The sequence below is a fragment of the Doryrhamphus excisus genome, chromosome 4 (genome assembly GCF_030265055.1).
Source record: "Doryrhamphus excisus isolate RoL2022-K1 chromosome 4, RoL_Dexc_1.0, whole genome shotgun sequence".
NCBI classification, from domain to species: Eukaryota; Metazoa; Chordata; class Actinopteri; order Syngnathiformes; family Syngnathidae; genus Doryrhamphus; species Doryrhamphus excisus.
The window spans coordinates 20,172,406-20,189,014 of NC_080469.1; the positions used below are offsets into that span (position 1 = coordinate 20,172,406).

The 16,609-nt window shown below is 41.8% G+C and overlaps 2 protein-coding genes across 6 annotated transcripts; both read left to right on the top strand.

Annotated features, from left to right (window-relative positions):
- The first annotated feature begins 30 nt into the window (after positions 1 to 30).
- Positions 31 to 8,790, top strand: mfsd10 (major facilitator superfamily domain containing 10). 2 transcript variants are annotated; one of them, XM_058070787.1, is made up of 13 exons: positions 31 to 187; positions 2,768 to 2,938; positions 3,087 to 3,183; positions 4,211 to 4,314; positions 4,378 to 4,536; positions 4,598 to 4,789; positions 5,915 to 6,017; positions 6,086 to 6,197; positions 6,275 to 6,383; positions 6,485 to 6,575; positions 8,141 to 8,188; positions 8,256 to 8,345; positions 8,411 to 8,789. In XM_058070787.1, exons 2-13 carry the CDS (start codon positions 2,789 to 2,791, stop codon positions 8,512 to 8,514), a joined length of 1,359 nt encoding a protein of 452 aa, XP_057926770.1. In that variant the 5' UTR covers positions 31 to 187; positions 2,768 to 2,788; the 3' UTR covers positions 8,515 to 8,789. The 2 variants fall into 2 exon arrangements, with proteins under 2 accessions (XP_057926770.1, XP_057926771.1); XM_058070788.1 differs by having other exon boundaries at positions 47 to 184; positions 8,411 to 8,790.
- A 628-nt stretch (positions 8,791 to 9,418) lies between these two features.
- LOC131127912 (selenocysteine insertion sequence-binding protein 2-like) lies at positions 9,419 to 16,093 on the top strand. 4 transcript variants are annotated; one of them, XM_058070247.1, is made up of 18 exons: positions 9,419 to 9,631; positions 10,015 to 10,133; positions 10,273 to 10,375; positions 10,459 to 10,504; positions 10,634 to 10,851; positions 10,926 to 10,998; positions 11,343 to 11,434; positions 11,637 to 11,783; positions 11,864 to 11,929; positions 12,000 to 12,068; positions 12,268 to 12,388; positions 12,460 to 12,626; positions 12,704 to 12,839; positions 12,923 to 13,073; positions 13,149 to 13,369; positions 13,971 to 14,125; positions 14,217 to 14,394; positions 15,204 to 16,093. In XM_058070247.1, exons 1-18 carry the CDS (start codon positions 9,623 to 9,625, stop codon positions 15,329 to 15,331), a joined length of 2,199 nt encoding a protein of 732 aa, XP_057926230.1. In that variant the 5' UTR covers positions 9,419 to 9,622; the 3' UTR covers positions 15,332 to 16,093. The 4 variants fall into 4 exon arrangements, with proteins under 4 accessions (XP_057926230.1, XP_057926228.1, XP_057926231.1 ...); XM_058070245.1 differs by having other exon boundaries at positions 9,420 to 9,661; XM_058070248.1 differs by having other exon boundaries at positions 9,420 to 9,631; positions 12,704 to 12,833.
- Positions 16,094 to 16,609: the final 516 nt, after the last annotated feature.

The following is a 16,609-nucleotide window of genomic DNA, read 5'->3' on the forward strand; positions in this document are numbered from 1 at the left end:
AGCTTTGGGTGGAGGCCGTGAACGTGCCATTTCGCCGATGTGTTGTTACGACACCAGTGTGACATCCGAATGTAAACCGACACCGCTTCCTGGTACCGACTTCACTAATAATAATGGCGCGGTGAGAGAAGAACCATCGAAGGATAAGGAGGAAGAATAGTTTAGTCGACATTTCTGTGTAAATAATGTAAGTATATCCGCGCTGTTTGCTAGTATGTTTGAATCTGAGCCACTCTCGCTCAGATTCTGGGGGGGATGCTCAATGACGTTCACTTGTAGGCGGGGGGTGTCCAAACTTTTGGGGGATAAATACATTTACACATGGTTTTATATGTAAAAAAAACTATTCCGTTCAAACAACACACACGGAACTCATTAAATCCCTGACCTACTTTAACGCGGACTCTTCTACAGTTATGTACTCTGTTTACGACATTGATTTCCTGGTACTGGCCGACCCAACTGGCGGCGCGTGTGTCAAATCTGGGCCGGACGTGACGTCAAACGAGCTTACATTAAAACAGGTTTTTTCAGGAGGTTAGAAACAAACAAAACAGCACAGCTCTCCTGTCCTGTCATTTAGTGGATATTTTACTAGCATTTTTGGGTTAGTTTCTTAAGAACAGCACAACACTCCTGTCATTTGGATGATCTTTGACGCTTGTTTCTGCAGTCGGTCCTCAAAAACAGCAACATGCTCCTGTTTCTTTAAAAGTTTGCTCTTGTTACATGTACAGGGTTTTTGACAAGCTTTTTTGCAGTAGATTCCTAAAACCAACAGAGTGTTCCTGTCACATTTAGAAGATCTTTGACTCCCGTTTTTATTGTAGGTTTTCAAAAACAGCACTGCTGGAATATATGGAGGATCTTTGACTTGCATTTTTTTTCGGTTGCAGAGCGCTTCTGTGGCATAGAGGATTTTGGACAGGAGTTTTTGCTGTAAATTCCGAAAAATGGCACGACGCTCCTGTCAAATTTAGAAATTTGTGACTCGCATTTTTGCAGTAGATGCCTTAAAACAGCAGAGCGTGTCTGTGGTATAGAGGATCTTTGTCTTTGCATAATATACTTTAAAAACAGCAGACGGCTCCCATTATATAGAAGATCTTTGTGTGTTTTGCAGTAGTTTCTTAAGAACAACAGAGGACTCCTGTAACAGAGAAGATCTTTGACTCTCGTTTTTGCAGTTGTTTCTTAAAAACAGAAGTGTACTCCTCTCACATCTAGAGGATCTTTGATGAGCATTTTTGTAGATCACAGGGTGTACCCCGCCTCTCGCCCGGGATAGGCTCCAGCACTGTGTATCTTTTACTAGTATTTTTGCAGTAGTTTCTTAAAAACAGCATAGCACTCCTGGAAAATAGAGGATCTTTGACTTTTTTCAGTTGCATCGTTCTCCTGTCATATAGAAGATCTTGGACACAGGTTTTTGCAGTAGATCCCTAAAAACAGCACAACGCTCCTGTCACATCCTTTCTGTGACTGACATTTTTACAGTAGATCCCTTAAAACAGCAGAGCATGTCTGTGGTATAGAGGATCTTTGACTCGTGTTTTTGCAGTATGTCCTTAAAAACAACAGAACTCTTCCATCATTTGGAGGATTTTTGACTCATGCTTACGCAGTATTTTCTCAAACGCTCCCATTGTATAGAGGATCTTTGAGTCAGGTTTCTGCAGTAGTTTCCTCAAAGCAGGTGTGCTCCTGTCACATCTACAAGATCTTTGACGAGTTGTTTTTGCAGTATGTCCTTAAAAACAACAGAACTCTTCCATCATTTGGAGGATTTTTGACTCATGCTTACGCAGTATTTTCTCAAACGCTCCCATTGTATAGAGGATCTTTGAGTCAGGTTTCTGCAGTAGTTTCCTCAAAGCAGGTGTGCTCCTGTCACATCTACAAGATCTTTGACGAGTTGTTTTTGCTGTTGGTCCTCATAAACAGCAGAGCGCTCCTGGAATGTGGAGGATCCTTGTCTTGCATTTTTGCAGTTGCAGAGTGCTCCTGTCCTATAAAGGCTCTTTGACTCTTTTTTTTTTTTTGCTGTAGTTTCTTAAAAACAGAAGTGTGCTCCTGTCACATCTAGAAGATATTTGGCTAGCATTTTGACAGTAAATCTTTCAAAATAGCAGAGCATTTCTGTGATATAGAGGATCTTTGACTCCTGTTTTTACGGTAGCTCTATAAAAACAGCAGAGCACTCCTGTCGCATAGATGATCTTTGAGTCAGGTTTCTGCAGTAGTTTCCTCAAAGCAGGTGTGCTCCTGTCACATCTAGAAGATCTTTGACTAGTTGTTTTTGCTGTTGGTCCTCATAAACAGCAGAGCGCTCCTGGAATGTGGAGGATCTTTGTCTTGCATTTTTGTAGTTGCAGAGTGCTTCTGTCCTATAAAGGATCTTTGACTCTTTTTTTTGCTGTAGTTTCTTAAAAACAGAAGTGTGCTCCTGTCACATCTAGAAGATCTTTGGCTAGCATTTTGACAGTAAATCTTTCAAAATAGCAGAGCATTTCTGTGATATAGAGAATCTTTGACTCCTGTTTTTACGGTAGCTCTAAAAACAGCAGAGCACTCCTGTCGCATAGATGATCTTTGGTTAGAATTTTTGCAGTAGAATAAAAAAAAAACCAAGAGCATTCCCGTCACAAGTAGAGGATCTTTGACTTGAGTTTTTGTGGTTGGATGCCCATGTGGATACATTGTGGTGATCTGTCATTTTCACCTCGGGGCGCCCCCCGCCCCCTCCCTCTAATTTATGTTTTCACAGCCTTTTCATTAAGCAAGAGGAATGTCAGACACGAGCAAGTCAGAGGTCGTCGCCCCATCGTCATCGAAGGTCATCGGCGTGGTCTTTGTCCTGCTGCTGCTAGACCTTCTGGGGTTCACGCTCATCCTGCCCCTCCTGCCCTCCATCATGGACCACTACGCCCAAACTGGGGTGGGGATGTTGTGAGAGCTTTCAGCAGCACAATTTGCTCATTTCCTGAAAAGAATAGGAAGCTTTGTGCTAACTGCTTTTCGTGACTCGGATTGGATTCGCTTTCACGGAGTGTTTGTATGTCCCTGCGTGTCTTTTCGCTGGACAGGATGCGGCCTATCAGTCCTTGCAGAGCGCGGTCAACTTCTTCAGGGAGGCGCTGGGAATCCCCATGGAAAAGAAGTATAACAGCGTCCTGTTTGGAGGTATTGGGCCTCATGTGAATGACGTTCTAGCAGGAATACATGTCCCTAGAGCAGGGGTGCCCAAAGTAAGGCCGGGTGGCCGTTTAGGGCCCGGGGATGGTTTTTTATGGGCCTGCGGCACTTTCTAAAAGTAGCATTTATCGAGCAGTCAATCAGCCGTAATGTTACATGAATAAAGTCAAAATATTAAAAAAGTTGTACATTTTATGAGAATATTGTAATATGAGGGAAATGAACGTTTTTTGAGCATACAGTTGAAATGTTATGGAAAAAAGAAGTTGTCATTTTTGTTAACTTAAGTAGCGGAAAAAGTTATTGAGTAGGAGAATGACCAAAACAAAAAGAATAAAGAGGAAATAGTTTGGGGGGAAAAAAACAGCAGAAATTTTAAGAGGAAAAAAAGTTGCAATTTTCCAAGGATGAACTTGTTGCATTGAAAGAGTTGAAATATTAAAAACAAACAACAATAAAAAATATATTAATATTTGATTTTATATTAAAATATTTGATTTGAACTTTAAATATTAGAAAATAAATCCAATATTAGAAATATAAAATAATAAATGTTTTTTTTTAAGTTGTATTATTATTTATTCATTCATTTATTTTCTACCGCTTATCCTCACGAGCGTCGCAGGCGTGATGGAGCCTATCCCAAAGTTGCCAAAGTTGTATTATTATGAGAAACCAAAAAACAATAAAAAATAGAAAATTAAGTAGAAGAAAAAGTGATATTATGGGGATATATGCAGATAAGAACATTTCCAAAGATTAATAAAGATGAAAATGTAAATATTTGTAACATTAAAAAAAAAAAACAACCACAAGCTTGAAATCCAAAATATGAAAGTGGCCCTTGATCTTCCAGTATGTGGCCCCCGTGAACAAGTTGGACACCCCTGCCTAGAGCCGGTTTAGGAGCACCAAATGGGGAAACAGCCTTGTAAAATAAGAGAGGCTTCACTACACATCTTAAAAGAAAACCTGGAGCTTTGCCAACGATGGAAAAGAATCCTTGTTTTTCCAGGTCTGATCGGCTCACTGTTCTCCCTGCTCCAGTTCCTGTCGTCTCCAATCACCGGAGCGCTGTCGGATGGTTTCGGCAGGAGACCCTTGCTCCTGGTGACCACGGTGAGTACTTGGAATAATACAGCAGCTTTACATCAGTACAGTCTTTGTTTCATCGTCTCTCAGATGGGCATGATGACCTCCTATGTGGTCTGGGCTCTGTCCCGGAGCTTCGCCACGTTCCTTTTGTTTCGTGTCATCGGGGGCGTTTGTAAAAGCAACGTCAGCCTTTGCACCGCCATCATAGCCGACATGCCGTGCCCCAAAGCTCGGAACCGTGGGATGGTAGGCGCAGATCTGTCTCGACTGAAGATGATGATGTCATCCAGGTGGTGTCTTCTTGCAGGCCATGATTGGCGTGGCCTTCTCGCTGGGTTTCACGGTGGGACCCGTCATGGGGGCCTACTTCGCCGTGGCCGACAGAACCACAGGACACGTCTTCTTCCAAACTCCGGCACTGCTCGCCCTGGCCTTCAGTACTGCTGATTTCATTTTCATCTGGCTGGCGCTGCCCGAAACGCTCACACAGGATGGCAAGGTATCGGGGCACACCGCGTACTTTTTCGTCTTAGTGTGGACTATTTTATCCTTCTGACATTTTGGGAAAGGCCCGTTTGTGTTACACATATCGGTATCAGAGATTGAGAGTCAGACAATATCGGCATATCGGTTTTTGACAAAAAAGACGTCGGACATCCCTAATTGAAGCTTTTAAAAAATGATCAGAATTTAACTCTATGCTAACTAAAAAGCGCTGTTATTTTTTCCTCATATTGCGCATTTATTCTTGTAAAATTTGGCTTTTTTTTCCTCATAATTTTACAACATTTCTTCTGTTTTTTCTTTTAATTTTCCAACTTTCTTCTTGTGGTTATGTTATGTTATAGTTATATAACATTATCACTTTTTTTTCCAACCGAAATTACAACTTTATTTGCTGTTTTTTTCATAATATTGCAACTTTCTTCTGTAATATTTATTCCTATTATTTCCAGACATTCATTTATTTTTTTTAATTTAATTTAATTTTAATTAACACTATTCTGGTGACATTTTTCTCATTAGATTACAACTTTTTTGTCCTCATATTTTGCCTTTGTCCACTTCAAGTTTTTTAATTTTTTTTAATTGTTGCTGTTCTCTTTCTTCTTTTTTGTTATTTGTTAAATTATATTTTTACTATGTGCAACAATAAAAACAATAAAAAAAAACCTAATGGCTCCTGGGCCACACGTTGCACACCCCTGGTCTGTATGATATGTCAAATTAAAATGCTGAATATTCGTAATAATATTATTATAAAAAAATATATCATAAAACGGAAATATAAATATAAAATAATTTAAAACATAAGAAATAATAAGAAAAATGCTATTATGATTTTCTGCTCTTAAAGAGGTGGAGATGCTCTTCTGCACTTCCCACTGTGTGTGTGCTAGCGGCCCCGCCTCCACCCACCGAGACAAAAAGAATGAATAACTGACGTTGTTCTATGGAAGAAATGCGCCAATGTACTGATTGAAGGGAAAGAGACGCACATGCACATGGCAATATATTGCAAAATGATTCGGTTGATTCATGAACTGATTTTACTTTTTCTGTACGAGAAATCGAGAAGAGTTCCGTCTAACAGAAGCATGCTTTTTCTCTGCTTCATCCCAAGGGTTTTTCTTCTGGTTTCTGGGACTTCCGCGACCTCCTGAACCCGCTGGCCCTGTTCAGTTTTTCAGCGGTGACCAGAAGCAAAGATCCACCTTCAGGAGATCGTGAGCGCTCTCGAGTTCCACATGAACGGCGCCAATCGGCACATCATAAAAGTGTGATGTTTCCGCAGGGATGCAGAGACTCAAAGCGCTGGGTCGGGTTTACTTCTGCTACCTCTTCCTGTTTTCCGGCCTGGAGTTCACATTGAGCTTCCTCACGCACCAACGCTTCCACTTCAGCAGGTATGAAGGCAGAGCGAAGACTGTTGAAGCTCCACCCCTCACTTTCTCAAACGCCTCCATGTTTAATCCTGAAACAGCATGCAGCAGGGGAAGATGTTCTTCTTCATTGGCGTGGTCATGGCGTCCGTCCAGGGAGGATACGCCCGCAGAATTCAACCTGGGCGCCATATCAAAGCTGTCCGCGTGGTGGGAGGAGCCTCAAACCTCACTGCACACTTCAGTCATACTGCAGTTGATGTGTCATCCACGCCAGCAACACACGCTTATGTTTCTTTCTTTCTTTCCAGGCAATCGCCACATTGATCCCAGCGTTCGTTCTCATTGGACTCTCATGGAACGTCACCGTGCTTTATGCGGGCTTGGCGCTCTATTCTTTTGGTGAGTGCTCTTCAACGTCCAGGATTATAGAATGGGTCCTCTTTTCTCTGTAGCGGCCATTTTGGATGGTTTTCACTGATATTTCAAGGCACACAGATTATTGTGTTCTTGGGCTATGTATATCAGTGGCGTCATTAGGCCTATTTTAAAATGTCCTAAAATGTTCTTAAGCCCCTCTAAATGATGTAATATTTTTAATTGATTTTTTATTGATTTTTTTTAGAATAAAATCTCTGACAAATTTTGTTCTTAAGCCCCCCCTAAAAAAAAAACTTGATATTTTGTTTTTTTTTTTAATAGATTTTTTTTTTTTTTTACAAAAAAAAAATCTCTGACAAATTTTATATAATAGGGCAAAAGCAGGCTAATACTAGCCTACTACTACTACTGGTCCTACTACTACTACTGGTAGTAATAGTAGTAATAATCAGAAGAATAATGATGATAGTAATAATAAAAGGCTAATTAATAATATAATAATGATTATTATATCATTGATCACTGTCCACTGGTTTTGCAGTGTAGATTGTGTGTACTTGTGTAAATGTAATGGTGGCCTAAAACAATTGAGTATCTCTACTAAATCTACCCAAAAGTGGGAAAATTATATCCCGGTTCTTGTCTCCAGGGGTCAAAGAGGGTCGTCAGACCCTAGTGACGCCCTTGGGCTATATAGACATGGAACATACCAAAAGAAAGATTAGACTCTCATCGTTCATCATTAAAAAGTTTGTTTCTGCCTTTTTCCGTTCTTTAGTAATCAGCAGTAGAACATAAGCAAGTTTCAATAGAACATAAGCAGGTTTCAGTCGAACATAAGCAGGTTTCAGTAGAACATGGGCAGGTTTCAGCACATATTGTTTGTGCTTCTTCTTCTTCTTTCCAATCTCCTCCATCCGACTACCCTCATTTCCTCCTTCACTACATCCATAAACCTCCTCTTTGTCCTTCCACTACGCCTCTTACCTGGCAGCATCCTTCTACCAATATATTCACTATGTCTCCTCTGGACATGTCCCAACCATCTCAGTCCGGCCTAAAGGACTTTATCTCCAAGGCCTTCTAACATTTAATGTCCCTCTGATGTAGTCCCTCCTGATCCTTTCCATCCTGGTCACTCCCAATGCGAATCTAAGCATCCTCATCTCTGTCTTTTCCTCAGTGCCACCGTCTCTAGACCAAAACAACAACATTTTAGCTGAAACTCTTCAGCCTACCGATCCTGCTATTAAAACCTCCAGGAAGGTTTTATGGTTTCTGTACATGCTGAGACCATGTAGTAACAGACATATTCATGATAACATGTAATATTTATAGTATTTTGCAGTATTTTATACCAGGGTGCCTTTAAGTAGCATTTGTACAACGTACCATCTTCCAAGTGTACAATAATAGTAAAGCTATTACTTGGATTGGATTGAAGTCACCTAATATGGTTACGTGCCTTATAAACTGTGATATTAAGATCTTTGTTTGATGTTTTCTGGCCTTCTAAGAAAGATTTGTTCCTTGTGGGCCTTTTGATATATTGGACATTCATTCGACATTTCTCCTCTCATTTACAGCAGCCGCAGTCGTCGTCCCGTGTCTCTCCACGCTCGTCTCTGACCACGGTAGGCCTTTTTTTATGTAAATATAATGTCATGATGAGTGATTTTCTCCCATGAATCTCTGCTGCAGGTTCGCCCGGTCAGAAAGGCACCGTGATGGGGATCTTACGCAGCCTAGGCGCTCTGGCGAGAGCTCTCGGGCCAGTGGTGTCGTCCTCCGGTAACTAAGATAACATGAAAATGAACCATTCCAATGTACATTCATCGTGATTACTTTTTTTCTAGTTTACTGGCTGGCCGGAGCACAGATCTGTTTCCTTCTCACGGCAGCCTCCTTCATCATACCTCTTTTTCTACTGAGCACTGCCAGAAGACTGAAGGCGGAATGAATGCGATGCTGTAGTCTTTTATTTCTGTGTTCATGTTTACATTTGCTGGTTGATCAAGAGCTCGAAAGTCACTACAAGGGGCACAAGAGGGGCCGACATTAACATTAATATGGTATGGGTGTGGGAAGTGATTCCTCACTTTCACTTTAAAGAACAAGCATTCCGATTTTAGGTGCCTTTGAAGAATGTATTATTCTATTTTCTTATGATTAAACTTGGATAAACACATGAGAAAATATCTGCCAGGGAGAGAGGCTGTTTATTCTGCTTAATTATGTGCCGTCTGTTTCAGTTATTGACGTAATTAAGGTTTTGATTTTAGGTTCAGGTACATTTATTTAGCTTAACTAGTTTTTATATGCATTTTTGTCATATTTTGAAGACAACTGTAATTTATCACATTATTATTCAGTTAACTAACATTCAATTTTATTGTGAAAACAAACCACATGTACAAGACATCTTATTAATATACTGTATAATTTTTTATTGATGTTTGTTATTATATTATAGTTTTATTACCACAGTATTCAGCACAAATTCAACTGCGACCCCAGTGAGGACTAGCATTAATATAATACTAATATAATAATAAATATACTTAATACTAAGTATTACTGAATATAATACTAAATATAATACTAAAACAATATGTATGGATTATTATCATCCATCATTACAAATTTCCCCACTGAGGGACGAATAAAGGCATATCTTAATCCATGCAATATCATGAAATTTAATTATATTTATATTAGATTTAGTATATAAATGCCGATTACAGTTTAGTATACAAATTTACTGTATTTATAATTAATAATGTATTTAAAAATAATTGCAAGTCATTATATAAGCATATTTACAATGCTACCACAATGAGTCTGAAGTGTTACAGTTCCCCGCGTCGCCACTGGGTGTCGCCGGTGCACGTCCAACAACTTGTCAACATGCTGTACAAATGTTCGGCTGCTAGCTTCGCCTGTGTGGTTGTCCGGATGGCTGCTTTACCTTTATAACTCGGAACAATTCAGCACCTAAGGGAATGACACTCCGAGGACCTCCGTATTGTCATACGGAGACATGATGGAATAAAACACAACTTGACAAGATGGAGAAGGTTGCGGACGAAAATAGGGGCATTGCGATGGTTAGCAAGCTAGCAACTAACTAACTAGCTAGCTAGCTGTGGCGTACACGATGGACTTTGCTAACTTTTACAAAAGCTGAGCTATTAAATGCGTAAAGCGTACTACCAACTACATGAAATGCTTGAGAAACATATGTCTTATAGTTATAAACGCTTAGCTAGTTTAGCTTAGTTAGCCTAGTATTGTCAGTGTTGACCAATAGTTGTTCAATAAAGTTACTTTAAATAACGCTTTTGTCGATGACATGCTAAATGTGGGCTTAACATGAACTGTCGTGAACTGTAATTTATAGCTAAAGTGGACTTTAGTGGGGTTATTTCTTTAATGAAACACAGTCCATCCTCCTCTCCAGGAGAGCAAAGTGACACCTGCTGAGCCAACTTTTCATCCAAAGAGGAGAAACGAGTCAGCTGGGAAACACAACAGCTCAACTCGTCATGGGATCTTTGCACACCAGCACAAGCCAGCAGGGTAGGACGATATTTATTTTACAATTGAACCCAATCTATGGGACTTCAGCCGACTTAGTAGTGGACATTCGTCTTGTCTGACTATCGTGTCTCAAAGTACACTAACGATCGTGTGTGTGTGTCCATTTTGCAAAAAAAAGCAACCAGGCTGGTCTGCAATCCAAGCAGAGTCCGTCAAACATTAACGGAGCGATGACGGGAAAAGGAGGTGACTTGCCCTGGAGGCATAGAGCGCAGTCAGAGGTTAGTGTGATTGAATCTAAATGATTTCATGTAAACGTGGCCTGTAATTGGAACTGTCAAATCAAATCATGTAACCTCCACAGGCGTCAACAAGGAGCGTGCAAAGCTCAGCAAACGCACAGAGAAGAGGTGATCCACGAGATGTTATACAGTGGAACCCGTTTACCCGGCTATGTCGACGTAAACAGCGGCCACTGCAATTAATTAGGTATTAAACCCAGAAGATGATTTGAGTCGTGCTGCGCTATCCCTCCACAGGTTGTGGAGACTCCAGATTGGCCCCGACCTCGGCGAGGAGTTCAAAACCCGCTCAGGCTGACTTGGCCCGTTTTGAGGTGAAGATAGCCGACTTTCCAGAGCTAGCTGCCGTCCCGCCAAGTAGTGCCGGCGCCCCGCTTGTTCTCACAAAGCGCTGGGGGCCAAATCTTTCACCGGAGAGATGCCAACATCCCCCCAAGTGGGCATCACCCGGGATGGTGAGCCTGTTATGGTGAATGCTAGCATGCCTCTTCTAAAAACAAGCACTTATAGATGGCTTTCACTTAAACAGGCCATCAGGAAATCATCCCCAACTCTGCCTGACTCCCCAAAAACTGATCATCACATCCTTGGCAACTCCTCAAGTGGGTTTAAAATCAAGTCTTTAAGTCAGGGGTGTCCAAATGGCAGCCCACTGGCCATTTTTGCCACACAGCTTGTTGTTTTTGTATTCCAAAATTCAAATATTCATTATTAATCTTATTCTGAGTATATATATTACACAAATTCTCTATGTCATCTATCACAAAGCAAAGATATGGATGATAGCCTAGCATATTTTGACTGATACTGTATCAAAGTGGCCCCCTGCATCCTTTATGCTTTTCTCTATGCAGCCATCAGTGGAAAGTTTTTGGACACCCCTGCGTGAAGAGGATCCAAATTTCTTTTCCAAAATTGACTTTGTGTGTGTGTATGTGTCCAACAGGTCAACCAGGAGTGACGTCGTGGGCAAACGTTGCCTCGCAGCCGGCAAAAAAACCCTTACAGAAGGAAAATGCAGTCAGCAGCCAAATGCCGGTTAGTTGAATGATCTCTTTCGTTACTGATTGGAAAGAAAACATTTTATTATGGATGAAGCCAGATGGGTGTTTGTTTTTTTTTCTTTCAAAAAGACAAAATGAAATTGTAATTTTTGGTTTTATTAAGCTCTTTGAAGCATAAAAATGACAAAATTAACCAACTAAATGAAGTAAAGCTTGTCTGCTTTGCATCTTGTCAGACGGAGGACACGGCCACACAGCCACAGGAGGGAATGGCAGGGAAGAAAAAGCGAAAGAAAAAGAAGAAGAGATCAAAAGACATAGGCGAAGGTTCCGAAGCTGAGCCGGAAGATTCAGCACTTCCACAGGAGCCTCCCAGGTTCGAGGTAAATACCACTATTGGTCAAGATTGGTTTAGCATATCTGGTATACTCATTATAACACTTGAGTGTCAAAATTTGTCCAGGATGAAGAGGAGTTTCCAGGTCTGGCTCCAGCTCAGATGTGGACACCGAGCAAAAACACTGTTAAGGCAAGGCACCAAAAAGTAATCATTCAAATGTTTCCTAAAATAACACCCTGACTGTGCTGTGATTTTAAAGGAGAACCAGCAAAATGAACCGTCCCCTTCCGCCCAAACACCGTCCACAGAGGCAGCAAAGAAAGCACAGGTTTGGGTTATTATCTTCCTCCTCACTTGTGTTTCCAGCTCGTTTCAGTGACTAGAAAATCTATACTGCTTTCCAAGGCGTACACTGACTACTCTAAAGCATATCCAAGTATGCTTTTTATGTAGTATTGTCACTCAAGAAGATATGCTGGAGTACAAATGCTTGCTGAAATGTGAGGCATGTACCCACTTCCGTTCAGAAAGCTGAGAAGACGTCTGGGAAGAAGAGCAAAGCTCCCGTGCAGCTGGACATCGGCAACATGCTGTCCGTCCTTCAAAGCCAGCAAAAATCTCACAAGGCCAAGCAGAACGTCATCTCAGGTGGGATGCCAACAGGCAAGTGCAGGCTATCAATAAGATGGCCCACAGTGAGTGTAAATACTCCCTTCTAGTGGGTGGAGGACTTCCTGTCAGCCACAAGCAAGCAACACACCCCAAGAGGACGCCCAGGGAGCAGGACAAAATAGCCCACAACCCCCTGGACTCCACCAGCCCCTTGGTGAAGAAAGGCAAGCAGAGGGAGGTGCCCAAAGCCAAGAAACCTACTGCTCTTAAGAAGGTTCTTCAAGAGTTGTGAAGTCGGCATTGTTTATTTTTTAGATCTATTGTGGCTCATTGCTGCGTCCTCATCTTCAGGTCATCCTCAAAGAAAGAGAGGAGAGGAAGCAGAGACGTTTACTGGAGGAGAGAGCTCCACTGCCTGAAAATGAGTCCACAGTCATACAGGACTTTGCAGAGAACGAACAGGGTGACGCAAGTCTGATAGGTCAGAGTAAGTGCAAGAAATCCCATCTCGGGATGGGCTTTGTCGTCGAAATTCCACCTCATCTGCAAAATGTACCGCTTTTTTCTTAGAGGAGGACTTGGATTGTCTTTTGGGAGGTCATGAACTGCAAGTAAGCACACATGAAACGGAGACAGGGGAGGCTGACGAGCGGCAAAGCATTCAGGGCGCTTCCATCGCCACGCCCGATCGACCCAAAATCCACAGCAGGAAGTTCAGAGAGTGAGTCCAGACCTTCTCACAAAGTCCCCTGAGTCCCGTTTTTTTTCATATCAGAATGTGGGGGGCGGTGTGCAGGTACTGCAGCCAGATGCTGAGCAAAGACGTGGACCAATGCGTGACGTCGCTGCTGAGGGAGCTGGTTCGCTTCCAGGACCGCCTCTACCAGAAGGACCCTATGAAGGCCCGCATGAAGAGGCGCCTGGTCATGGGCCTCCGAGAGGTACTGAAGCACCTGAAGCTCAGGAAGGTCAAGTGCGTCATCATCTCTCCCAACTGTGAGCGCGTCCAGGCCAAAGGTACTACCGTCCCTCTCTGTGGTTTCATGTTTTCCGTTTCTTGGCTCACTCTCGATGCCAGGATGTTTTTTATGTATTTTGTGACTACGTTTAATAGCTTCCACATTGAATTCACTGAATTCACTCTCCCAGGTCGGCAATTGGGCGGCCTTCTTCCTCTTAGCCAGCAGAGGGCGACCTCAACAGCTAAGTTAGTGTGTCCAAGTGCCTGTGACTGGGACCAAAACATTATGAAGGAAGGGTTAGGGCCACACTGAAAAGAGAAAAAGCTTAAATATTGACAGCGTGAACAGGATATCATTCTACTAATAATAATTTGTTGATATTGTACTACACTGAAGTGGTTTAATTGTTGCTTTGAAAAAAAAAGAAAGGAAGGAAAGGTATCATGTGGCCCCTGGTAAAAATTTTTATGTGAACACCCTTGATCTAAATATTAGAAACAGCTCTCCTTATCATGCGTTGCACTTGAAACACCACCACAAAGTAAAACCAAAATAATAAACATATTGTTAGATTAATTCCACATTGTCAGTCAAAACCGAGCATGATTATCTTTTATGACTTTAGCGCTCATGTTGAGCATGTTTGACCTTTCCAGGAGGTCTGGATGAGGCTCTTCACACCATTATCGACACTTGTCGGGACCAAGAAGTGCCCTTCGTCTTCGCCCTCTCCCGCAAAGCTTTAGGCCGCTGCGTCAACAAGACGGTGCCCGTCAGCCTGGTGGGCATCTTCAACTACGACGGCGCACAGGTCAGTGTCACGCTCGAGGTGGCACTACATCCGTGTAGTGTAGTGTAGGGTGCTACTGTTGTATTTAACGGAGAGCATGTCTGTCTGACAGGACTACTATCACAAGATGATAGAGTTGTCGTCCGAAGCCAGGCAAGCGTACGAGGCCATGCTGGCAAGCGTGGAGCTGCATGGGCGTGGAGATCAGGACCCTGACCTGGAGGAGCAGAGCATGGCCAAGCTGAGCGAGGCTGAGCAGTCGGAGCCAGAGTCAGAGGAGCCAGGATACAGTAAGTTCTGCTTTTATACCGTGGCTGTAGGCAACATGCTGCTGTACCTGTATTTGGAGTATAGTCATTGGGCAACTGCATTATTTATCTTTGCGTGCGCATTTACAGTAAATGTCAGTTGGATCCCTCAGCCACGTGTGTTACTCACCAGAGCTATTAATGCTGGCTGAGCAGCCTTATCGCTATGACAACATTAATAAGATGCTTGTACAATGTACATATTGCTTGCTAACAGTGAAGCTTTTTGCGGCTACACCCTGGCAGTAACTATGGTATTGCATAATTATAAGTTACCTTTGGTCTTGGGCTGATACCTGGCCTGATACCAGACAAACCATGTGATGATCTTATTATCACATACTATTTAATCATGAGCTTATTATCACGTACTATTTAATCAAAAGACCATTTTGTTTCCAGAAAATGTTCAGTTTATTACATGTATTATATCTAAACAGTGTAAATCAACAGTCTTATCTTATCTTATCAATGTCTGACAAAGTTCCATTAATCAAGTTTGGGTTTTTTGGTGACTGGAGAAGCACTTATTTGCTGTTCTCTGATTGGTTGTTTCACGGGCACGATACCAGAGCAGTGCGCTCTGAGTGGACAGCTACGGGGGCTGATACTGGACATGGTTAAACTCTATATTTTATCAGTATCACTGCCCTGGGCTTTGACACAGTATCATTTGGGCCTTTTCCCGTATCATTCATGGGCGCTTTCTAGGGTACAGGGCCAATTAATACTGTAGTATGTGATAATAGATTATATCATGTTAATTCAATGGCATGTTTTTTTCTTTGCAGGCCAATTGTGGAGGAAACTGTTGGAGAAGGACTGCAACTTCGAATTGTTGAACTTCAACACGTGGCCCAGCTTCACCCACTCGGACGGCGAATGTATCAAGCACACCGACGAAGACGAAAAGAGCTGACATCGGCGAAGGTGCGGTGAGGTCCCTCAGCTCAAATGTTTACCGGAAATCAAGTTACCTGCAAACTTTCCGGGATTATCAATGAAAGTATTGGATTTAAAGGATGTCCAAACTTTGACATTTGACCCCAGGAGGTCTCATTGCTACATTTTCTCACTGGTAATTTCTCATCAAGTCTTTTGATGAGACTTTTACTTGTGACTTCACAGGACCAAGCCAATCTCTCAAATCCTATAATATGAATTTCCTTACGTTTTTTTTTTGGTTGACTGCAATATTTCTGTTAAAGTTGAAATAGTGTGGGTTTTAGAAATAATTATTTAAGAAGTAGCCAAGCTGTGAAAGTGTCATCATGAGTGGTCCTCAGGTGTGTGTGAAACAGACTGGATCTGTAGAAGCCGTGATAAAACACGCTTACTCTGGCTTAGCTTTGATAATATCATGTGTTATTAGTGGCAGTCATCGTTGGAAGGAAATCACGTGAGTTTAATGACATTCATGTGTGGAAAAATATCAAATGATTACATAGAAAATACATTGGGGGTAAAAAAGGAAGCTAATTAACTTTTCAATATTGGTGATTTCTTTCAAAAAAGCTATGATAAAATTGTGTTTTTATGAAATGGTTTTCATAGCTTAGATGAATATCTGCTAAGGCATTACTGTGGTAACGGAAAGGTCTTATTTTTTCTTTGCTTAACGTAGTTTAAGCTGTGTTTAACTTCTTTTGTTGAATGAACTAAATATGAAATGAAGAACAAATTAGGAAACAGTCTGGCGTTGCATTTGTTTACTACCTGTATTGAGGTTTTTCTGCACAAATTACACAGACGAAAGAAACGGGAGAATATTGTATTTTGTGTCGCTGATTGAGTCTTTTTGTGTCACTGCCCACTACAACTATCTCGGAAAATGGGGCAAACAGAAGCCAGACTAATCTATGGCAAGGCTGCTATGTATGATAATACCATATTATATGGATATGTGGCAGTTTACTGTGATTGGCTGGCGACCAATTCCTCTCGCCGGAAGACAGCTGGGATAGGCTCCAGCACGCCTGTGACCCTAGTGAGGATAAGCGGTAGAAAATGAATGAATGAATAAATGTTGCAGTCCCAACCTACCACGGTGTTCCCAGCGTCACAGAGTGAGACTATGTGGCTTTTTTTGAGTTGAACAGCTGCGGCGCCGTGTTCATGTCCAAGCAAAAGCTGTTGAAATTCTACATTTCATTAAAGTGACTTAAGATTTGTCAGATCAAAACAGGTCAACTTGTCC